A 25,564-nucleotide genomic window follows, 5' to 3' on the forward strand; every position below is an offset into this window, starting at 1 on the left:
ATGGTAGTGGGCACTCTAACTACCTCATCAACCAGACTTTCAAGAGCGGCTCCCATGAAGGACGTTATCTCTACCAAGCAAGGTAGATCATCCCTCTTCTCTTTTGTTTACACATGTATTTTAGTTTCATTATTTATGGTTGACACTCCTCCCAACCTTTTGCTTACACAAGCCATGGCTAACCGAATCCTCGGGTGCCTTCCAACATTCACATACCATGAAGGAGTGTCTATTTGCAAAATTTAGTTGCTTACGGATCGATCAGGGCAAAACACGTGAAGAGAATTATTAATGCAAGTTAATTAATTGGGGCTGGGAACCCCATTGCCAGCTCTTTTTGCAAAATTATTGGATAAGCGGATGTGCCACTAGTCCATTATGAAAGCCTGTCAGGAGTAAATGACAAGATTGAAAGATAAACACCACATACTTCCTCATGAGCTATAAAACATCAACACAAATTGAGAAGCATTTTGAAGGTTTAAAGGTAGCACATGAAGTATTTACTTAGAATGGCAGGAAATACCACATAGTAGGTAGATATGGTGGACACAAATGGCATAGGTTTTGGCTCAAGGTTTTGGATGCACGAGAAGCATTTCCTCTCGCACAAGGCTTTGGGCTAGCAAGGTTGTTTGAAGCAAACACAAGTATGAACCGGTACAGACAGAAACTTACATAAGAACATATTGCAAGCATTATAAAACTCTACACTCGTCTTCCTTGTTGCTCAAACACTTCTACTAGAAAATATCTAGACCTTAGAGAGACCAATCATGCAAACCAGTTTCAACAAGCTCTACGGTATTTCTCCACTAATAGGTTTAAACTACATGATGCAAGAGCTTAATCATGATCAACTTTGAGAGCTCAAAACAATTGCCAAGTATCAAATTATCCAAAACAATATGAGGCATTTTCCTTTTCCAACCAAATAGCAATAAACGCAATAGCTTCCAACTTTTATCATTGAACATTAAAAGTAAAACGAAGAACACAAGTGTTCATATGAAAAAGCGGAGCGTGTATCTCTCCCACACAAGGATTGCTAGGATCCGAATTTATTCAAACATAAACAAAAATAAAAGCACACAGACGCTCCAAGTAAAGCACATAAGATGTGACCGAATAAAAATATAGTTTCAATAGAAGAAACCCGATAAGTTGATGAAGAAGGGGATGCCTTGGGCATCCCCAAGATTAGACGCTTGAGTCTTCTTGAAATATGCAGGGATGAACCACGGGGGCATCCCCAAGCTTAGGCTTTTCACTCTTCTTGATCATATATCATCCTCCTCTCTTGACCCTTGAAAACTTCCTTCACACCAAACTTCTCATAAACTTCATTAGAGGGGTTAGTACTTCAAAAAACTTTAATCCACCTTGGCCCTGTAGTGACACATTGCAAGAAATCAATAAAACATTAGCTACAGCTCTCCACGTCTAGAAAGCCTCACTTAAAGTCCGCAAGAGACAATGCAAAAAACAGAGACATAATCTGTCAAAACAGAACAGCCAAGAAACACGAATTTTTAAGAGGTACTTCCGTTGCTCAAATCGGAAAACTCAAAACTAATGAAAGTTGCGTACATATCCGAGGATCACTCACGTAAATTGGCAGATTTTCCCGACTACGAGAATCATACCCAGATTCGTGACGGAAAGAAATCTGTTTCGCGCGTAAATCCAAATCTAGCATCAAACTTCTATTAGAGACTTCACTTGGCACAACATTGCAATAAAATAAAGATAAGGAGAGGTTGCTACAGTAGTAACAACTTCCAAAACACAACAAAACAAGTAGCAAAATAAACACATGGGTTATCTCCCAAGAAGTGCTTTCTTTATAGCCATTAAGATGTGCTCAGCAGCTTTAATGATGCACTCGCAAGAAATAAGAGTTGAAGCAAAGGAGAGCATCAAAAAGCAAGTTCAAAACACATTTAAGTCTAACCCACTTCCTATGCATAGGAATCTTGTACACAAATAAATTCATGAAGAACAAAGTGACAATCATAAGAAGATAAAACAAGAGTAACTTCAAAATTTTAAGCATATAGAGAGGTGTTTTGGTACCATGAAAATTTCTACAACCATATTTTCCTCTCTCATAATAATTTTCAGTAGCTTCATGGATAAACTCAACAATATAACTATCACATAAAGCATGCTTTTCATGATCCATAAACACATAATTTTTATCAAGCTCAAAAATACTAGGAACAAAACTTTCTAAACCACTTTTATCAATAATGTAACAAGATGATTGATCAATCTCAAAAGATATGGGACTCATAGATAAAGTCAAGAACTCTCCAATCCCATTTTCATTAGTAGTACAATTAATATTATCAAGTAATATAGGACCATCATCTAGAGATTTATCATAAACATTTGCCAAACAAAACTCTTTAGTACCATGCATTTCAACATCAGGCACAAACAAAGCATTATCATAAGATTTATCAAAATAGCATGGACTATCATAATTAACAGTAGCATAATCATTTTCACAAGTTTTACTCATAGGAAATATTTCAAGAGAATCCACAGGAACATAACATTCATCCGCCTTTGGTAAGCATGGAGGACAATCAAATAGTGTAAGAGATAAAGAGTTACTCTCATTAGAAGGTTGGCATGGGTAGCTAATCCATTCTTCCTCCTTTTGTTCATCACTCTCCTCTTCTTTTTCATCCAATGAGCTTTCGTGTTCATCAATTTCTTCTTCCACCGGTTCCTGCAAATTGTGAGTGCATTCTTGTGCATTAATGAGTCTCTCTTTATAATCAATGATATAAGGATTATCAATGTAGCTTTCTATGCAAAAATTAAGGATAGAAGAGACATAATCTTTAAGGTCCTTACAAACAACACAAGTTTCATAATTTCTAGCAATGAAGGATTCGATCTCAGAAGCTCCCATAAACAAAACAAATTGTTCTACTTCTTCGAACCCAAAATGAATATAGCTATTCCAATTATAGTTCTTAATTAAAACTTCCTCACTAAAGCCACATTGAAATTTAAGATATTTAGTATCCTGTTTAGAGCAACAGTTTATATCATGGCGTTTAAGCAAGATTTTAGCAATTGTATTCAGTTTTTCTATCACAACACTCATAACTTTTCCCGTTCTTGATTCTCTATAATTATTATATAATGCAATAAGCTCCAAATAGGTTGTAGGTTCTCCCATAGCAACAGTTTTAAATTTTTTGGTTTTTCAAATTTTTATGGATTTTCGGGTATATGAGAAAAGTAAAACAAAAAAAAAACAAAAGTAAACTAAGCAAAATAATACTAGATAGAAATAAACTAAGCAAGAATAAACTAGACAAAAGTAAACTAAGCAAAACAAAATAAAATAAAATAAAAACAGAGATAGAGGTAGAGTGTACTCCCCAGGTGAACTTATGAGTAGAGCTATGCCTCCCCGGCAACGGCGCCGTAAAAATAGTCTTGATAACCCACAAGTATAGGGGATCGCAACAGTCTTCGAGGGAAGTAAAACCCAAATTTATTGATTCGACACAAGGGGAGGTAAAGAATACTTATAAGCCTTAACAACTGAGTTGTCAATTCAGCTGCACCTGGAAAAGCACTAGTAACAAGGGTGATGTGAAAGTAGCAGTAATATGAGAGCAATAATATAAGTAACACAACAGCAGTAATAGTAGCACAGAGGTAATGGCACCAGAAAATAGTTGATAGTACTTCCAATGTCATGTAGAACGAGTATATGATGATGAAAGATGGATCGGGGTTCCCAGCTATCTACACTAGTAGTAACTCTCCAATAACAAGTGTTGGGTGAACAAATTACAGTTGGGCAATTGATAGGATTGAAATAGCATTAAGACAGAACATCAAGATCATTAATAATGTAGGCATGTTTTCCATATATAGTCATACGTGCTCGCAATGAGAAACTTGTACAACATCTTTTGTCCAACCAGCCGGTGGCAGCCGGGCCTCTAGGGAATCTACTGGAAATTAAGGTACTCGTTTTAATAGAGCACCGGAGCAAAGCATTAACACTCCGTGAAAACATGTGATCCTCATATCTAAGCCTTCCCCTCCAGCTTGTCCCAATTTCGTCACTTTGGGGCCTTTGGTTCCGTACATAGACATGTGCATACAACTTGTAGATACAATCTAAGCAATAAGTATAGAGCTTAAATCTAAGATCATGCCACTCGGGCACTAGTGACAAGCATTAAGCATAACAAGATTGCAGCAACAATAACTTCATAAACTTTGTAGATAGACAATCATAATGTAACAATCCATCGGATCCCAACAAACACAAAACCGATTACATCAGATGAATCTCAATCATGTAAGGAAGCTCATGAGATCATTGTATTGAAGTACATGGGGGAGAGAATACCAACTAGCTACAGCTAGAACCCGTAGTCCATGGGGGAACTACTCATGGAGCATGATGGAGGCGGTGGCGTTGATGGAGATGGCTTCCGGGGGCACTTCCCCGTCCCGGCAGGGTGCCGGAACAGAGACTTCTGTCCCCCGAAACGGAGTTTCGCGATGGTGGTGGCGCCCCTGGAGTCTTCTGGAGTTTCGTCAATTGGTGTCGCATTTTTAGGTCTCCAGGGCTTAAATAGGCGAAGAGTCGGAGTCGGAGGGGCCACGGGGCCACCTCACACTAGGGCGGCACGCCCCCCTCCTGGGCCGCGCCGGCCACACGTGTGGGGCCCCCAGGGCTCCCCTCTGGTCCCCCTATGACTTTCTGGAAGGTTCCGAGAAAAATAAGATGTTGGGTCTTCATTTCGTCGAATTCCGAGAATATTGCCCGAACAGCCTTTCTGGAACCAAAAACAACGTAAAACAACAGAACCGGCCCTTCGGCATCTCGTTAATAGGTTAGTTCCGGAAAATGCATAAAAACATTATAAAGTGCAAGCAAAACATGTAAGTATTGTCATAAAACAAGCATGGAACATCAGAAATTATAGATACGTTGGAGACGTATCATTAGGATCTTAATGCCCTTGCTACTTTCCACTAAAGATTACTTATAATTTGCTTTCTAATATCAGAATGTTTAAAGGGGGGCCTTGTAAATGGTTGAATATAAAATAAATAAAGCAGTAAAAACGTTATAGGAAATGGGTTGAAACTTAATAAGACAAAATGTTCTCAGCGATTACTGGATCCACCTCTAGCACTAGGATTCATGTTAATCAAGATAAAGTATGATTTTAACCATATTGTGTGTGGGAGAGCTCCGTAATAAGATGCGCCCAGAAATCCATCGGTCATCGCATCTCTAAATAACCACAACAACTAGTTTTCTGCAAGCCACATATTGACTATTGCTATTAAGGGGTTTACCCGCATGGTTATCGATATGAGCTTATAATAAATAAAGCAGTAAAAACATGTAAGTATTGTCATAAAACAAGCATGGAACATCAGAAATTATAGGTACGTTGGAGACCTATCATTAGGATCTTAATGCCCTTGCTACTTTCCACTAAAGATTACTTATAATTTGCTTTCTAATATCAGAATGTTTAAAGGGGGGGTCTTGTAAATGGTTGAATATAAAATAAATAAAGCAGTAAAAACGTTATAGGAAATGGGTTGAAACTTAATAAGACAAAATGTTCTCAGCGATTATTGGATCCACCTCTAGCACTAGGATTCATGTTAATCAAGATAAAGTATGATTTTAACCATATTGTGTGTGGGAGAGCTCCGTAATAAGATGCGCCCAGAAAGCCATCGGTCATCGCATCTCTAAATAACCACAACAACTAGTCTTCTGCAAGCCACATATTAACTATTGCTATTAAGGGGTTTACCCGCATGGTTATCGATATGAGCTTAGTGAATCCCTCTTATCCCCCTTATTCATGTGTCAAAGCGCCGATACAGTAATGTCACTTCCCGTCATTCACTTTACCACACTTCAAAGGGTAGTTCCCTCTCGAGACCATAAGGCAAATATTACATGGTGCACAACACATAATATCAAGAGAGAGAACTAACACACATTAATACTTAAAACCATAGATCATCTTAGATTCATCTCATATTCATGCTAGGGTTTCTCCATCTCCCCAAGAACTATTAGGACTACTCACATATGGAAGCAATCAAGAATATCATCATAATCTTATGGAGGGGATTAAAGGAATGGAACAAATTCCAATACAAATCCACAATAGCAATCAAGATTACAACTATGGTTTGAAAGGACACGGATGTCGCCTAGAGGGGGGGGTGAATAGGCGATTTAAAACTTTTACGAGATGGGCTTAACAAATGCGGAATAAAACTAGCGTTTACTTTGTCAAGCCCAAAGCCTATATACTATGGTTCACCTATGTGCACCAACAACTTATGCTAAGCAATACAAGCAAGTATGTGATAGCAAGATATATATAACTTCAAGCACGATGGCTATCACAAGGTAAAGTGCATAAGTAAAGAGCTCGGGTATAGAGATAACCGAGGCACGCGGGAGACGAAGATTTATCCCGAAGTTCACACTCTTGCGAGTGCTAATCTCCGTTGGAGAGGTGCGGTGGCTTAGTGCTCCCGAACGCCACAAGAGGCTCACCTTGAGATGTGGTTGCTCGATGCACACCAACGCCACAAAGGCCTCACCCCAAGATGCGGTACTCACACCACACACCGAACGCCACGAAGGCGCCTCACCTAAATCTCCGGTGACCCTCGCCACAAAGGCCTAGGTCACGGTTCCACTAAGGGATTTCCTTCGAGGCGGAAACCGGGCCTTACACAAAGATTGGGGCACACATCCACAACTTAATTGGAGGCTCCCAACAAATCGCCACAAAGGCGTAGAATCCGTCTAGGGTTCCAAGAACCCAAGAGTAACAACCTTCTTGCTTTCACCACCACGAATCACCGTGGAGAACTCAAACCTATGCACCAAATGCAATGGCAAGAACACCACAAAGATGCTCAACTCCTTCTCTCTCAAATTCCAACAAAGCTACAAAAGCTATTGGGGGAATAAGAGAGGAAGAACAAAAGAAGAACACAAAGTTCCCCAAGATCTAGATCCCAAAGATTCACTCACAAAGAGATGATTTGGTTTGGTCAAAGTGTGGATCTAGATCCCCTCAATCTTTCTCTCAAATAGATGCAAGAATCATTGGTTGGGGAGAAAGATCTCAAGCTCAAGTATGAACAACAATGGTGGAGCAAAGCTTGAGAAGAGAGGAGGAAGAAGCAGCCCAAAAAGGTGAGAGAAAGGGGCTTAAATAGCAGGCCCTATTTTTCTGCCCGTTGGAGGCGCTGTGGGCTGGGAGGGGGAGGCCGGAGGTACCGGCCAGGAAGGGCCGGTACTACCGGCCATGGTAGAGCAGCGCGGCGAGGCTTGGGGCGCGCGGGCCGGGAGGGGAGGCCGGAGCCTCCGGCCGGGTACCGGCCAAGGTACCGCCGGGGCTCCAACCTCCCCGGCACATGTACCGAGCCACAATTGGCTCCCGGCACCACGGGCGGTACCAAGCCCGGAGGCTCCGGCCGCTGCGTGGCCGGTGGTACCGCCCGCACCACCGCCGGCGACCACCCCTCCTCTTCTTTCCTTTTCTTCTCTTTTTCTTCTTTCTTTTAAACTCAAATATGGAAATGCGAATATCTTGAGATTGAAGAATCAGAACGAGATGAAACTAATTTTGTTGGAAAGAGGACAACAAGAGCTAGAGGTGGGGGGTGATTTTCTATGATTTTTAGAGGTGCAATACCTCAACATGAGAAACCGAGAAAATCACCAAACTCGAAAACGCAACAAGTGATATATGCAAAATCCGTTTTCGATGAACTAGAGCTTGTCATGAGAATAAGCACAAGCTCTAAAACATCACATGGATAAGATCTAAATAACAACCAAGAAAGATGATGCAAGGATGCAAAGGTTTGAGCTCTCTCCGAACGATACGATCGAGTTACTCACTCGAGAGCCCTCTTGATAGTACGGCAACTAAACTATAAACCGGTCTCCAACTACACCATGAGACCGGTGAGAAAGAAACCCTATCAAGAGCAAACCTTAACCTTGCGCATTCCACTTGATCTCGATGATGACGATCTTGACCGCAACAAGATGGAACGCCTTTCTTGCTTGTGCTTGCTTGACGACGTCTTGTAGATTGCTCCCCCATAATCCACCATGGGAGAGCTTCTTCTTCGGCGCATCTTCTCAAATCCATGAACACCATATGGATGGCAAGCTTCAAGCATATGATCTCTTCGAGTTGGCTCATCTTGAACTTGCACATCATTTCTTCATTCTTCATCATGTTGATGTCTTGAGATAACTTGAGGGCTCACTTCATCTTCATCTTCAAGACATACTTGACACTTGATATCCTTCATCAATTTCTTCTTATTGCAACCTTGAAGCCAACATATGGTTCAAGCATTGCCTATGGACAACTCCTACAAATATAACTCAATGCAAACATTAGTCCATAGGGATTGTCATTAATTACCAAAACCACACATGGGGGCTCCATGCACTTTCATGGTTGGAGGATGATGATGGTGATGGTGCAGCGGTTGATGATGATGAAGGGGATGATGCATTGTCCTCCGAGGATCCACGTAGTAGCCCGGATGTTGTCTTCTCCAAAGTTCTTTCTTGAGATCTGATCTAGGGCGATGTTTTTCTATTTCGAGGAGTTGCGTGTCTCTGATCTCTGATCCATCTGCGGGAGATGAAAGTATTTGATGAGGCGGTGCTTTTGGAGGGTGGTACGGGCGGGCCTTGCCCGTACCGATGCCCATTAAAGTTATTAGAAGTTGTCCATGCATTGTCCTTTCGCCCAGGTGCATAATTAAGTGCTAAAATGATTTCTATCACGTCAAAATGCCAAAAAAAATACAGTTTTTATTTATATTTCACCATTGACTTATTATTTCAAGATCATGTGTAGACAAGCATAAAAAGGCATGGTAGCGCGGTGAAAATACAAAATGTACTCATCAATCATACTACTACTCAATGATAACTTGATAAAATAACGATGTAAAAGCATGCTAAAAATGCACTCATCAATCCTCACCGTTTCCAAGGCGGCACGGGATCGAAACTCAGGGGGTCAAAAAATCAAAGAAAAGAAAAATGTATCGTTCATAGAGGATGACATGCGGGACCCATGAGGCAGTAGCGTCCTCAACGTTCAAAGGCGGCATGAGATCGAAAGAAAAAGGCAAGTGACCAAATATCAGGAGCTAAACATAATCCAAGAAAAAACTCTTATTGTACATAGAGGATGACATATGGGTCCCATTTTGCAGGAAAAAACTCTTATTGTACAAATACGTTTCGAAGGCGCCACAGGATCGAAAGAAAAAGTAAGTAGCCAAAAATCAAGGGTAAAAAAAATCCAAGAAAAAATATTTATCGTTCCGAGAGGATGACATGCAGAACCCATGAGGCAGCAGTGTCCTCAACGTTTCAAAGGCGGCATGAGATCGAAAGAAAAGTCAAGTAGCCAAAAATTAAGGGTCAAAATAAATCCAAGAAAAGAAATTTTGTCGTTCAGAGAGGATGACATGCGGGACCCATGAGCCAGCAGCGTAAACAACTCGATCGGAGAACGTGAATGAGAGGGCGCGATCGAAAAAAAAACATCGCTAGAGACGCTAACATCTGGGAACTACATCCCTGGGCGGTGCAGATTTGCGTTGACTTGGCCGGCGCACCCGAGAATTCATCATGCACCACGTCCCGGGCCACCATACGTTACATTTTACACATTTACGTCGGGCTAGATGGCCTCAAAAACGAGAAAACAAAATTAGGTTTTGACATGCATCACGGAGAGAGCAAAAATCGTCGGGGATGGTGCATCAGCAACCACGGTCCAACTTTGAATTCATCGGCCATGGCAACTTTTCTTGTAGTGTTGTTGCTATAATGTTTATTGTTAAAAGCATAACAAATCAGCTGGGCTGGAATCATGTTTCTTTTAGCTATTTAAAGTGCCAATTTTAATTTGTTGGGCCACATGATGATTATTACTTTTGACCAGCTTATGATGTTGCTTCCTATGGTAGCTAAGCTGTGTATGGAATAGATCCTTGGATCTATTCCAAGGTATGGGTATTACCTTGCTCTAGTTCCTAGACAAAATGGTTTATTGTTGTTGATTTCTGCTTTGGCTTGCCCTGCTCCTAGCTCCTGGCTGGATCTTGATCTAGCTCACCATGATGTGGATCTGGGATGATTTTTGGGTATGAACTGGATGGATTGTGGGGTTCTTTATGAACTTCTACTGGTTATGCTCTATTACCGGTTGTGTGTGTCGATGGAAAGCTTGCTGATGTGTTTATTTGAGCGCTTATATAGCAAGGCAGGTCCTTTGCTTGGTTGACATGAAAACCTGGTGACTGTGATGTGTGTGTGCTGAGCTTCTGTGTGTGTGAGCAACTTGGAAATGAAGGATTAAGTCATCTGGATCAGCTCATCCAAGTGATGATTATCACCATATTGATTTGTTTTGGAATGACACTTGTCATTCCACTTGTTTTTCCTGTATTTTCTTGTCGTTTGTTTTGTAGATGATCAAAGACAAGGAGATCAAGAGCAAGATAGGATACTAGCAGTAGCTAGGTTAATTTAGGTTTTCATTTCTGGTACAGACTTGTAATTTCCTTTTTGTTTATTTATTCATTCTTGTATAAAGAATAATGTAAAGACAATATATCAATAAAGTTCAAGTTTTCTCTATTGAGCTTTGAGTTGTATATGATCTTATTAATTGAGAATTTCAATTACTTATATACTTATTCAAATAGATGCTTATATTATCATTTCTTATTATATTTGAATTATGTTGTTTGTTTGAATTCCAATTTTTGATAGTTAGCAAAGTATTATTTTTGAAACAAAGAATTCAAACTTAAATTTGAATCTCAATTCAAATTTCCTTGTTTCCCTTCAAAACCGTAATAGCATAGAGGTCATGTCGAAATCTATCGCACCCTCACCGCGACTAAACCTAACTCGAAGAGAGAGAGAGAGAGAGAGAGAGAGAGAGAGACATCGACCCCCTAGGTTTTATGCATTTAGGCACGGAATTTTTTCTTGTTTTGCGATGCAATGCACAACCCTTTCTAATTCTACCCCGTGTTTGTCCTAAATCCTACATTGTTGCAGCGGCGGAGTAGGGCCGCTGGATCCCCGCGCCCGGAATTGCACGAGAACAAGAGAGAAGAAAGAGGAGAAGCTATGCACGGGGACTGAAGTGAACCAGGGCAGACCGGTCGGACCGGGCCAGTCCTAATGAGTGTGCAGCCACATTGACACTAAATGCAAGCCCAACCTGTTAGTTTTCGTGTCACAATATGACCAAACACATATTTCCTTCACGTGTGGTTCTTGACCCCAAAATTGGTACCAATTAGGAATTTTTGATGAAGAGGCATCGACTCATTATCCTAATCCAGTTATGATACTGAAATATAATAACTACTATACTAAAGGGAAACTAACATCTTTTTTCTCATGATTTTGATTATTTTTCCAAATTATGGTTAGATGGTTGGATTTCCGCATGTGTTTTTCTGGGTGTGCTTTCTAGGGATTTTCGGAGGCGTTTTCTTCTCTTTTCTGATCTGTTTCTCTATTGTTTGAGTAGCTTTAGTTGTGATGCTGGTATGCCGCATTGGTTCCGTGGATATCAGGTCTAGGCGATTCTAGTCGTGGTGGACCCAGTAGTTGACAGCTGGTTTATTTGCTACATGCCGTGACCTGGAGCTATTGGTTAAGCTGAGTCAAACTATTGGCTTGTCAATCGTTGCACGGTACGTCAGATCCATGTCCCCTCTTTTCTACATTTCCTCAGAATTGAGTTCGTAGGCAGTTCTCTTTCGATCCATCGCCCACGATGCCATTGGATTACCCGAACGAGGTTGCCAGCAGCTGCCGCCGGTCATCCCGACAACTTCACTGAGCGGTGGCTGCCGCCGTTTCCTCCAGGAGAAAGCCAGGGCGACGAAGGAGCTGGGAGCGTCCTCAGCGACACCAAGAAATCAGCGGCAGCTTGGCCATCCACCATCAGTGGAGGATATGCACCTCCACCGGCCTTTCCCGCCCCCACCTGACATGCTCCCTCCTGGATCCCCCTTCCCAAGCTCTCCTCAACCGCGAGCTCCCCTTGTTTACTCTATGAGGAAACTAGCGGGAGGAGCGATAGAAAGTCCTTTTGGCGCGTGAGATCCAGTGATCCCTCTATATTAAAAATTCAAAAATATAATTTACAGGTTTAAAAAAATGAAAACAATTATGTGTTTTGTCAATAACAAAATCGCAATGCGAAATTCTTTCTATTACTGGGCTATACACAAGAAAGACAAATCTGATTTTTAAAAAAGTTTAAAAATCTCTTGCCATCTTTTAGCCAAAGATACACATTATTTCAAATTATAGTTCATAGGATTTGTGAAACTCGGAAAATTTGTTTTCTATTTTTCTTTTTAACAAGCTGGGTCAGTGGTGCCCATGTGCGAGCACCAAATCCCCGCTTGAGGAGAGATGTTTTTGTAGTCCGACTTGAGAGCTGCCCTGTCCCTTCCCATTCGCATCTCTCTCTTCCTCTGCCTCTGTGTATCAAGACATTTATTTTCATCGCTTCGTTTCCGCACTTGTGGCCTGTTCAGTTTGGCCCCGCCTCCTCGGCATTGGCGTCAAGCTCTGCTCCTGGTCATGGCCACGGCATAGCTTCTCCAAGCCATCGTCAAGCGTCCCAGGTGCGTTCGCTTACGCTGGGATACGGGCCTGCTGTGTAGTTCTCTTTCTTCTAGGGTTTCGTTGGTTGGTGTTTTCTTGCTTTAATTGTAGGGGTTTCAAAATTCCAAAGACCACTTCCGGATTTATTTGCACCCGTTGGTTGCCAAGAAACGATCAAACAAGATTTGGGACGAGGAATAGATCTATCAGTACTTACTGCTAGTTTATTATTGGGATTTGACGCCATAAGTTTGTGATTGCGGTCATAAGCAGTAAACAAGTCCGCTTTCCATTACTGAACGTACTACTCTGCTTTGCCAGTTCTTCGTTTGTAAAGTCTTTGTTTGTTTGGCTTTGGATTTGTACTCGTTCATTTAATCTGCCTTTCTCTGCTTTGGACAATTTCTTTGTTTCATCCCAAGATATTAATCGCCCCTGTGATTAATGGCAGGTGCTGATTAATTATCTTAGCTAGGAGGCAGGCAAGTACAACAAGACATTGAGGATCATCAGATGGGGCAAGTCTTTTGTGTTCTTGTTACGAAAAATTAGCTCTAGGCAGGCACGACTATCATGTGCACACCACTAATAATACTTGCACCATGTATATTTTGTTGCCTGAGAGCAGTGATTGCTATCGTCATGTTCGAAAACAGGTTATATGATGCATCCGTGCTCATCTTGGATTCAAAATTTTATAAGCTGCTTCCTGTGTTTCTTCACTAGTTAGTTGATTTACACAAACCTGAAATACCAATTCTTGCTGTCCATGCATGTCTGTCTATACCAATAAGTATTCATTTTAGCTTGAATTGTGGAATGCACCATGTTTTTCCTGATCAGATGCCTTTGCTGTGTGTTATTGTAGTAATGTTTCTATCTGAAAAAATCCTTATTTTCAGGTCTGCCATGGACTGCAGTTCCGATGAGTCATCAGAGCTAAGTGATACAGATGTTGATGACTATGCTGAGAAGGTGTACATGGACCTGAAGTCCGGCAAGCTTGTGGCTAGACTAGGCACTGACAGGTTTAGATGCCCGTTCTGCCCCGGGAAGAAGAAGCTGGACTACTGTTACAATGAGCTACTTCAGCATGCCATTGGGGTGGGTGCATCCAATCGCGCTGCCAAGGTGAAGGCAAACCACCAGGCCCTGGCCAATCTTCTCAAGACTGATCATGCTGATGCGGCAGGCTCATTGCCGTGGCGACAAGCTGAAGCACTGTTTAATCCTCCTAAGCCTGTGCAAGATCAAGAGCTGTTTGTTTATCCTTGGATGGGCATTCTTGCCAATGTTCCAGCAGAGCAAACAGAGAAAGGTGGAGCCACTGTGATGCAGCAGCTAGATCATTTCAGACCCTCGCGGTTAGATGCTGTGCATTGTTCTAATGGGTACACTGGATATGTGGTTGTTCACTTTCACAAGGATTGGATTGGATTCAAGGATGCCTTGGCATTCCATAACTACTATAAATCACATCATTTGGGTAAAATGAACTGGAATGAGGCAGCTCGGAAGGGAAAGTATATTTTTGGTTGGCTGGCAAAAGAAGAGGATTACAGTTCAGATGATCCAGTTGGTAAGTTCTTGTCAGAAAGAGGTGAGCTGAAGACAGTGCCTGAACTGCAACTTGAGCTATCCCAGAAGACTGAGACTATCATAACTAATTTGACAAACCAGATTAGTGCTAAGAGCAAGTATTTACTGGAACTTGAGTGCAAGTGTAATCAGATGGATCTCGCTCTTCAAAGGGCCATGGAGGACACTGACTCACTGCACCAACGCTACAATGAAGGTACCCTCATGGAACTGCACTAAAATGGAAAAGTCTCCTGTGGTACACTCTTTTGCGTTACTGACATGATCATGTCTAGTGTTTTATGTTTTATCTTGCATTTTCTGCAGAAATGCGAAATATGCAGTCTGCTGCCCGTGAACATTCACGGAGAATTGTTCAAGAGACTGATCAGCTGAGAAAGCAGTTGGATGAGAAAGAGCATGACATCAAAAGGAGATCCAAGCAACTAAGGGAGATAGTTGCTCAAACTGACATGGAAAGAAGAGAGCTGGAAAATGAGAGGAAAAAGGTACGAATCTACCATTCCTTTGTTTTACGTTACTCCTTATTATCTGCACGTAGAAGTATAAATGTAAGCATAAGAGATAAATCAATGTCATGTAAAGGCTATCAGCAAACCGACTTTTGTCAGCTAGCTCAACATTCATTGCTTTCAGACGCGCGCATACGCTCACAAATACGTGTCGAAGACTAGCTATATCTGTCTAATTTTGCTTTGTATTGAGACAATATGTCTAAGCCACTTAGCAGGTTCAAATTTCAACTCTAACATCACCAATATGTTAGAATTTTCTGCCTTACAATACATAGATTTCCACAGTATTAAGAAAAATGGACATATAATTTAGTGATTGACTAAACTCTCCTCTGAAAGACAAGACACAAAAGACTACTTCCGAGCACCATCCATGACAAACAAGCTCAATGTGTAGACAATATGACACTAAAAAGTTGTGTTGCTTCAGAAAAAAAAAATGCATACACAGTATAGGTTGCCCTTTATCTGTAACAAAGAATCTCTTAGTTTTGATATCAGCCACCTGGGTAGCTTCTTCAAGCACATGACACAACCAACCAACAACCAAGCCTTTCAGTCCCAAACAAGTTGGGGTAGGCTAGAGTTGAAACCCATAAGATCTCGAAGCCAAGTCATGGTTCCGGAACGTGGATAGCTAACTTCCACGCACCCCTATCCATGGCTAAATCTTTGTCGATATTCCAAACCTTTAGATCTCTTTTAACGGACTCCTCCCATGTCAAGTTTGGTCTACCACGACCCCTCTTAACATTCTCATCACGCTTTATCCGTCCGCTATGCACTGGCGCTTCCGGAGGCCTCCGTTGGATATGTCCAAACCATCTGAGACGATGTTGGACCAGCTTCTCTTCAATCGGTCCTACCCCAACTCTCTCTCGTATATCGTCGTTCCGTACCCGATCCTTTCTTGTGTGGCCACATATCCATCTCAACATGCGCATCTCTGCTACACTTAACTGTTGGATATGTCGTCTCTTCGTTGGCCAACACTCAGCGCCATACAACATCGCAGGTCGGATAGCTGTCCTATAAAACCTGCCTTTTAGCTTTTGTGGCACTCTCTTGTCACAGAGTACGCCAGAAGCTTGGCGCCACTTCATCCAACCAGCCTTGATTCGGTGGCCCACATCTTCATCGATATCGCCATCCTTCTGCAACATGGACCCCAAATATCGAAAAGTGTCTCTCTCCGGTACCACCTGCCCATCAAGGCTAACCTCTCCCTCCTCGTGCCTAGTAGAACTGAAACTGCACCTCATGTATTCAGTATTAGTTCTACTAAGCCTAAAACCTTTCGATTCGAGAGTTCGCCTCCACAACTCTAACTTTCTATTAACCCCCGTTCGGCTATCATCGACTAGCACCACATCGTCCGCAAAGAGCATACACCATGGGATGTCTCCTTGTATATCCCTTGTGACCTCATTCATCACCAAATCAAAAAGATAAGGGCTCAAAGCTGACCCTTGGTGTAGCCCTATTCTAATTGGAAAGTCATCGATGTCGCCATCGCTTGTTCGAACACTTGTCACAACATTATCATACATATCCTTGATGAGGGTAATGTACTTTATTGGGACTTTGTGTTTCTCCAAGGCCCACCACATGACATTCCGAGGTATCTTATCATAGGCCTTCTCCAAATCAATGAACACCATATGAAGGTCCTTCTTTTGCTCCTTGTATCTCTCCATCAGCTGTCGTACCAAGAAGATGGCTTCCATGGTAGACCTCCCAGGCATGAAACCAAATTGGTTTTTGGTCACGCTTGTCAACCTTCTTAAGCGGTGCTCAATGACTCTCTCCCATAGCTTCATAGTATGGCTCATCAGCTTGATTCCACGGTAATTAGTACAACTTTGAACATCCCCCTTGTTCTTGAAGATTGGTACTAAAATACTCCGCCTCCATTCTTCGGGCATCTTGTTTGACCGAAAAATGAGGTTGAAAAGCTTAGTTAGCCATACTATCGCTACGTCTCCAAGGCCTCTCCACGCCTCGATGGGGATACCATCAGGACCCATCGCCTTGCCGCCTTTCATCCTCCTTAACGCCTCCTTAACCTCAGACTCCTGAATACGTCGCACAAAGCACATGCTCGGTATCATCAAAGGAGTCGTCTAGCTCAATGGTAGAGCTCTCAGCCTCTCCATTGTAAAGGTTGTCAAAGTACTCCCGCCATCTACGCTTGATCGCCTCATCCTTCACAAGAAGCTGATCATCTCCGTCCTTGATGCATTTGACTTCATTGACATCCCTCGTCTTCCTCTCCCTAAACTTGACCATCTTATAGATGTCCCTTTCGCCTTCCTTCGTGTTTAAACGTTGGTAGAGGTCCTCATACGCCCGACCCCTTGCTTCACTCACCGCCCGCTTTGCAGCCTTCTTCGCCACCTTGTACTTCTCCATGTTAGCTGCACTCCTGTCCAGATATAGGCATCTGAAACAATCCTTTTTCTCCCTAATAACCTTCTGGACCTCATCGTTCCACCACCAGGTATCCTTAGCTTCCCTTCTACTTCCCTTCGTCAACCCAAACTCCTCTACAGCGACCTTCCACAAGCAGGTCGCCATACTCGTCCACATCATGTTTGCATCGCCTCCTTCCTCCCAAGGGCCCTCCTTAATAACCCTCTCCCTGAAAGCCTGGGATGCCTCACCCTTGAGCTTCCACCACTTTGTTCTAGCGACTTTGGCGCGCTTACCCCGCTGGACACGGATCCTAAAGCGAAAGTCAGCAACCACCAGCTTATGTTGAGGGACAACACTCTCTCCAGGTATCACCTTACAATCAATGCAGGCGCGTCTGTCTTCTCTTCTAGAGAGGACAAAATCAATCTGGCTAGAGTGTAGACCACTACTGAACGTCACTAGATGGGATTCTCTCTTCCTAAAGAGGGTGTTAGCTACGACCATGTCATAGGCTAGAGCGAAGCTCAGGACATCTTCTCCTTCTTGGTTCCTGATGCCATAGCCAAAGCCCCCATGCACCCTTTCAAAACCTGTGTTAGATGTACCCACATGGCCATTGAGGTCTCCTCCTATGAAGAGCTTCTCACCAATAGGTATCCTCCTAACCAAGTCCTCCAGTGCCTTCCCGAACTCCCTCTTGGTGCTCTCATTGTGGCCTACTTGTGGGGCATACGCGCTGATAACATTGAGGACTAAGTCCCCAACAACCAGCTTGACAAGGATCATCCGGTCCCCTTGCCTCTTGACGTCCACAACTCCATCCTTGAGGCTCTTATTGACCAAGATGCCTACTCCATTTTTGTTTGAAGTTGTCCCCGTGTACCACAACTTGAAACCGGTATCCTCCACCTCCTTCGCCTTCTGTCCCTTCCATTTGATCTCTTGGACACATAGGACATCAACACGCCTCCTCACCGCTGTATCAACTAACTCCCGTAACTTACCCGTCAGGGACCCTACGTTCCAGCTACCTAAGCGTATCCTCCTAGGCTCGGCTAACTTCCTTACCCTCCGCACTCGTCGAGTCAAATGCGGAGACCCTTGCTCATTTTTCACTACACCGGGGCGTCGGTGCAGCGCGCCACTAAGGATGCGGCGACCCGACCCTTGCTCACTTATCACCGTATCCAGATCAAGATACGGCGCGCCACCAAGGGGGTGACGGCCCGGCCCTTGCCCATTTGACACCACACCCGGGTTCCGATGTGGCGCGTTGCTAAGAGGGTTACGCCCCAACGAGGTTCCTTTGGGTTTCATCTCCATAAGAGTGGCTGGGTTTTTTACGTTGGCTCGCCTCGCCTATCACAACCCTCCTCCTTTACCCGGGCTTCGGACCGGCTATGTTGAGACAACATAGGCGGAGTTAAGCACATGACACAATAAAAAAAATATTTATAATCTACCTATTTTCACCATGCTAGCTTAGAAGTATGGAAATAATTCTAGTTGTGTAAATGTTCGCAAGATTCCAGGCTTACTATTTACTAGATATGTTATCACTGGGCATACGATGGAAAAGTATCAAACAGAAACCAGATTTATGTCAGATTAAGACCCCAGGGCTAATATTATGAGGGAACAAGATATCCTGATAATTCCCTCGTCCCTAACTGTCAAGTAAAAATATAACAAAAATGATCTTTTCCAAATATACCTCCCTTATCTGGTTTGGAGTTAGGACTGGAGAACTTGCATTTTGCTATCCAAGAACTACCAGTGGAACGAAAATTTAAAAGATTGCGTTTGAACGTACTTTATATTGAGGATTTAGTATTGCCCTTAATAAAGTGATCCGTCTTACACTTTGAACACCATTTTGCTATCCAAGAACTGCCAGTGGAACGAAAATTTAAAAGATTGTGTTTGAAACGATTTCTAGAGTAAGCTTGCTGACTAATTGTCTTACTGCTAAATAAATTCCTCTGCAGAATGATGTTCAAAATGATTCCCTCCATATGGCAAGAATTGAGCAAAAGAAAGCCAATGAAAGTGTGCGAATTCTTGTTGAGAAACATAAGGTATGCATTCTACCCTCCAATTATTGGTTTCATTCAAGTGTCTATTGAATTCTAGAATCTGTAATTTACTCTTGACAGAAAGAGAAGGAAGCTGCTTTGAAAGAAATCCTCATGTTAGAGAAGAAGCTGGATGAGAAGCAAAAGCTTGAGCTGGATATAGAACAGCTTAGAGGCAAACTGAAGGTGGTGAAACACATGGAGGGAGAGGGTGTTGATGTGAAGAAACTTACTGAAGAGCTGACCAAGAAACTAGATGAAAGAATGGAGGCCATGGAACACTTGGATCAGCTAAATCAAGCTCTGATCATCAAAGAGAGGATGACCAATGATGAACTGCAAGATGCAAAGAAAGAACTGAAGAAGGTAACGTGATGTACTAGTCTTCTCTTAAGCAAGTTCGGCACAATTATACCTTATTTTGATTAGAATCCTTTTCAGCTTCTAAATCTTTATGTTCTGACTCCTGAGACATGCGCATGTGTGAATATGTAACATCTGTGTATAAACTATCCTTCTGAAACAATCTTGTTAATTGATTGTTATTCGCCAACAACCAGCAGCCTTTTCAAGGTTGGATTCACATCTGTTGATTGCTTGTCATCAGTTTTTAGCAGGTCTTGTTTCTACATGGTTCTAGTTAATGGCACAATAGTATTTCCCTTGTATATTTTCTCAGATGTGAACAAAAGATAATAGTGATGCCATTGCCAAATGTATTTGCTTGCATATTATGACATTGAATCACTTGACTGGTTTTTTTTGTAGGGCTTGGGTGATTTGTTAAACCCTAACAGCAACATTGGAATCAAGAGGATGGGTGAACTGGATGAGAAGCCGTTTCTTAGAGCTTGCAACGAAAGATATGGCGAAGAGGCTGAAACAAAAGCTCTTGAATTCTGCTCATTGTGGCAAGATAATCTCAGGGATGCTAATTGGCATCCTTTCAAGGTAGTGACCACAGGTGAAACAGCCAAGGTATGCCCAGTGGAGTAAATCTTGCGCAGTTGTTGTTGACAATGACAAGTGCGTAATGCAGTGTCAACACTAATATGATGTGATGTTGTGGTCTTCAGCAAATCATCAACGAAGGTGACGAAAAGCTGGTGGACTTGAAGGAGCAGCTCGGAGAAGAGGTCTACAAGGCTGTGACCGTGGCGCTACTGGAGATCAATGAGTACAACGCCAGCGGCAGCTACGTGGTCTCTGAGCTGTGGAACAACAAAGAGAACAAAAAGGCCAGCATTGGGGAAGTCGTGGAGCACATTCTCAAGCAATGGAAGGCTCAGAAACGAAAGAGGTGATAAATGCATCACACCATAAGAAGCTAGGGTGTTGCATTTTGGAGGTTCAGCAGATTAGATGGGACTGCGATGGTTTCCTTTTTACCATGATTCAGATTCTGTTCGTAAACTGCAAGTTACGTGCTATTCTGAATGCACACTGATGTCATCTCGGAACCGTCCACATTTTGCAAGAACCAACTGAACCAGCCGTTTTTGGCTCCTACTACTTGATATTATATGCAGACTATGTTTATCAGACCGTTCTTTTTTCCTATGTTTAGAACTGTTATCATGGTGCAACTGTTCGACGATGATGCTTGTCCCATCACAGATTAAGAGGGCCAATTGGCGCATATGTTGACCCTGAACGAAATATTACCTCTGTTCAGCTTTCTAAAAAGGCTTGCATTTTGGAATCGTGGTAGTTATTATTTATCCTCGGGAGAAGTATTTTTGCATCGACTTGAGCATTTTCCTTCTACTGTTTATATTTTGGTCTGTACACAAACCGTAGATATGTTTGTTTGCACTACAACCCACATGGCATATATTATCCAGTTTCAGGAAAATTAGTATGAGACGTTTACAACAAAGAGAACTTTGAGGTGCTAGCTCTCTACTGTTTGTCTGCTCCTCCTAGGGAAGCTGGGCATCCTATGTCCCTTCCCCATGCGTGTCCAGGTGCCACGCCAATGATCAGTACGTAGGTGCCCCGCAGAAACGCGAGGTCACCCAGCGGTCGCCTCACATACAAACGCCACCGACAGAATACCAGACCAATCCCGGGCTGTCTCCTAGAACACACTTTAGCTGGTAAAATGTTTGTCAGTATAAGGCTCAAGCTAGATCCTTCAGCACACCTGTCTGAAACTAGTCACGACCTCGCACTTCCAGGTCCAGTCATCGAACTAACATTCTCTTCCAGGTTACGAACATAATTGCACAACCTCTTAAACAAATGAATTATGTCGGCAAATCCGCCTCATCAAACAATTCAGTACAGAGAACAGAAAGTACTTATATCGCATCTGAACAGCAAAGCAGCTGTAGATTTACACCGCGGGGGGCAGGTAAGCCAACGACGAGCAACACGGCATTGCTGGGTGCAGAAACACTGTCTGCTGCGCTTTCAGCGTCGATCTCATGAGCAGAAAAGTTGGGGAGCAGAGCACACGAGCGGAACTAAGAAAAAGCACATGATAGCTCGAACAGCTAGAACTGGGACTTGTCGAGGCTGTCGAAGTAGGGATGCTCCATCGCAGCTTTGGCTGATATCCTGCTTGCCGGATCGAACTGGAGCATTTTCTGCAAGTAACAAGTTAGAAGTGTTCAGCTTACGGACAACCCCTTCTACCTCAAAAATATAACATGAATTTCTGCTTAGGAATAGGTACTGCTCTCTAGTAGCAACTTAATTATTGCAACCATGTCAAATGAATGAAAAAAATAAACTGAAGTGAATAAAATGAATCAGTCGAATGGAAATATGGGACAATATCACAATGAAGAAAATACGAAGACATGGATGGACAAGCGTAACTTGAATTTGATGAATTGAACAAACAGGAAAGACAGATAAAGAAAGTACTACGGCATACAGGTGACAGGAAAATAATTTTCTGGTAAAGAGTTAGCATTTCAGATCAGCATTTTAGTTACCGTTAGCAGGTCGACCCCTTCCGGTTCCAGTGTCGGGACTACACGAGTCAAATTCTGTGATTTCCACCCTGGATACTCATGCCAGTCCCTCAGATGAGTCACTCCAGGCCAATTCTCCTCAGTAGGAGTTCCCAGCAACCTTGTCATAAGCAGTTTTAGTTAATGGCTCAATGCAAGTACAATATAAGTTTATAGAAGAAATGGGGAGAACGAAAAACTTTGAGATGATGTACTGGTAGTAATTCAAGCCATATGTTTTCAGTCATTGCAGGGGGTGTAACTGTTTGACAAAGTATAGGCATCTCAATTTTCAACAAATTTGGTTACATTTTCAGATTATAGCAACCATCAGCATGAAATTGTATGTCACTACCGAGACACTATTCTTGCAACTAAGTTTTAACACGATAAGTCTATACCTACATATTGTTCGTTTTCATGAGAAGTAGGAGAAAGAAAAACCTGAAAATGTGAAGCAGCTGTTGTAACTCAGAGTCACCAGGGAAAAGAGCCTGTCTTCTGACCATCTCAGCTGTATAAAAAGGATAGGAAACATCAAACTGGGGGACAAGATTTCAAGAAAAAAAGAAAATAAATATGTATCATAGATTAAGAAGAGCAAGGAAAATAACTAAAGCAGCTGGGTAAAAATAAACAAAATATGAGACCCATGTGAAATTGGAGCTCAAAATCTTAAGCTAAATCAAATTTAAATTTAAGAATGCAACTTGTTTCTTTTTACAAGAAGCATTTTGTAGTTAACTCTTAATGGCAATCCTTGACATTGATACTCTCAAAACTTTCAGAATTACTGTTAAGGTTATAGCTTTTTTTCAAACAAATGAAACTTGTGGTGATGTACGTTAAAAACCACTTAACTAGTGCTATATTTGATTATATGGAAGAGTGACCATGAATTGAGTGTACTTTTGCTCTGATTGTACATAAGTGTATTTGCAGATTCGCTACAAGGATGATATTTTCAATAACATCAATTAAAAGGAAAATTGGAGTACCAAAGATGCAGCCAATTGACCAAATATCAACACCCGTTGAGTAATGTGTAGCTCCAAGCAATACTTCGGGAGCTCTATACCAAAGTGTCACAATCTACAATACGAAGAGAGAATAGGAATGTCAGGAACTTACTAAACCATGATGATAAATTACGTGGAACAGAGCATTCACTATCTAAGCGTAGAGTCAACTAGACAAGTAAACAATACCTCATGGGTGTAGCTTTTCATAGGAACAGTAAAAGCTCTACTTAACCCAAGATCTGCAATTTTCAGAATCATCTTCTCCTTGTCAACCAATATATTCTGTGGCTTTAAATCCCTATGATGTCAAGGATGAAGAAGCTTAAATTGGCATGGGTAACAAATGCAATGTATGAGCAGTAACACAAATCAGAGAATAGAAGTCCAACCGATGAAGGACACCATGGCCATGGCAGTGTGCAATTCCTTTGCACAACTGGTACAGGAAACTCTGCAAGAAAGTTATCCATTAGCCTGAAACAAACCTATCCAAAGGAGAATAGACAAATTTAGCCTTCAGCGACTAGCCTAGAGTTTACACAAATTTTGCTTTAATGAAATAATTCAGACTAACTTACAAACACATAGGAACATTTAGTGGTCTGATTTCGCATTCGGCTAACAATCGGATGTCATTCACAAATATAAGAACAGCAGATTTTCGAAGCCAAACCTCAGGGTTCAGAACGGGAGGCGTAACAGGAGGTGAGTTCAACAAACCAGTACCTTGACGACCTCCGTGGGGAGCGGCTTGGGGGCGGGCCCGCGGCGGTAGGCGTCGACGAACTTCTTGAGGTCGGTGTCGAGGAACTCGAAGACGAGGTAGAGTACGGCCTTGCCCCCGGCTTGGCCGCCCTTGGTGGCCTGCTCGACGGCGAGGAGGCGGACGACGTACATGGAGCTGGAGAGGAGGCGGAGGAGGGAGATCTCGCGGAGCGCGGTGGGCGGGATCCCTTCCTCGTCCATCTCCAGGCGGGTCTTCTTGAGCGCCACCAGCTGGCCCGTCGCCTTGTCCTGCGCCTTGTACACCTTCCCGTAGGTGCCCTCCCCGACCTTCTCCAGCTTCTCGTACTTCTCCATCCCGATGCCGGCGGCCCGGGTGTCGTCGTCCGCCTCCTCGCCGCTGCTTGTGTGGGGAGGAGAGGAACCCTAGGTGGGTGGGGGCGGCGGCGGTTGCCGGATTTGAAGGTTTTGAAATGGGGGAGAGAGGGAAAAGATGGAAAGAAAGGGGAAAGATTGACCGTGTGTGTGTCGGGGCAGGGAGACTTGGTTGGGCCGGGCTGGGCCGCTGGATGTTTTGTTCAAGTGAGAACAGTTACTCGCGCAGTGCTAACTGCTAAGCAGAGAATGGTTAAAGGATACAAATTCATTATCCTTGAAATCTCTGCAACAGCATGTCCAGCAGCTTACCCATATTTTGAATATGTTTGGCTAAGGATGGATCACCAGATTTATTCAGCTTTTCTAGCTTACCCAAAACTGGGTTAATTTTTATCCTTTTGTTTTCCCTTAATTTCTGCATTCTTCTCCGTCCACCCCACCTTCAATGCCTCCATCCCCACCTATTCCTATCGCCATGTCCACGTGCAGCTCCATGCGGCCCCGCCACCACCCGCAAATCCGTCCGGCCCCGCCTAGCGCTACCCAATCTCGTCCATCATAGTGACGCTGAGGAAGATGTGGGGGTCGGGGAAGGCTAGAAAGAGCGGGTAGGTGAGGTGGCTCGTGCCCGGCGGTGGCCCCGAGAGGCTCCGACGGTAGAAGAAAAAACGGATAAAAGAGGAAAGAGAGGGCTAGGCAAGAGTTCTAGCCGGCGAAACAAACCTGTATTGGAGGCAAGAGAAGAGAGAGTCTGAGCTCCTTCTATAAGTTGTTCATCTGTGAAGAAGATCAGACAAGCGGGATGTAGGGGTTTCGTATTTTGCGTCCTAAACCTGGGTAAAATAACTGTGTGTTTGTGTTGTGCTTGATCCTATTCACAACATCCAGTGCCCACCTACCGAACAAAAAAAAAGGGGTGCAAACCGAGTCCTACGTCTCGAGGACCCGACATTTTTGTATTCCAAAATTATATGGGTGTGGATTAAAGTCAAAATATGCCTTGATGCATCACTATGGCGGTTCCAATAATGTGCCCAAAGATAAAATTATAGATTTCCTGATATAAAAAAGGATGATTTTGTGGAGAGGAGATTTTTGGCTCTCAAGCTTTAGCGATCTCTTTATTTGAAAAATTCAAAAA

The 25,564-nt window shown here is 42.8% G+C and overlaps 2 protein-coding genes across 3 annotated transcripts; one reads left to right on the forward strand and one right to left on the reverse strand.

The window, feature by feature from the left end:
• The first annotated feature begins 13,642 nt into the window (after positions 1 to 13,642).
• Positions 13,643 to 20,821, forward strand: LOC124703272 (factor of DNA methylation 1-like). The gene is made up of 6 exons (XM_047235499.1): positions 13,643 to 14,528; positions 14,639 to 14,820; positions 19,251 to 19,340; positions 19,419 to 19,703; positions 20,106 to 20,315; positions 20,414 to 20,821. Exons 1-6 carry the CDS (start codon positions 13,643 to 13,645, stop codon positions 20,639 to 20,641), a joined length of 1,881 nt encoding a protein of 626 aa, XP_047091455.1. The 3' UTR covers positions 20,642 to 20,821.
• Positions 20,822 to 21,835: 1,014 nt separating this feature from the next.
• LOC124703273 (cyclin-dependent kinase B1-1) lies at positions 21,836 to 24,402 on the reverse strand. Of its 2 annotated transcripts, XM_047235501.1 has the most exons (8): positions 24,274 to 24,402; positions 24,049 to 24,099; positions 23,712 to 23,773; positions 23,509 to 23,620; positions 23,299 to 23,392; positions 22,745 to 22,814; positions 22,283 to 22,421; positions 21,836 to 21,928 (listed from the first exon to the last, which is right to left on the reverse strand). In XM_047235501.1, exons 1-8 carry the CDS (start codon positions 24,400 to 24,402, stop codon positions 21,836 to 21,838), a joined length of 750 nt encoding a protein of 249 aa, XP_047091457.1. The 2 variants fall into 2 exon arrangements, with proteins under 2 accessions (XP_047091457.1, XP_047091456.1); XM_047235500.1 differs by having other exon boundaries at positions 24,049 to 24,402.
• Between the last annotated feature and the right edge of the window lie 1,162 nt (positions 24,403 to 25,564).

Source organism: Lolium rigidum, chromosome 3 (assembly GCF_022539505.1).
Source record: "Lolium rigidum isolate FL_2022 chromosome 3, APGP_CSIRO_Lrig_0.1, whole genome shotgun sequence".
Taxonomy (NCBI): domain Eukaryota; kingdom Viridiplantae; phylum Streptophyta; class Magnoliopsida; order Poales; family Poaceae; genus Lolium; species Lolium rigidum.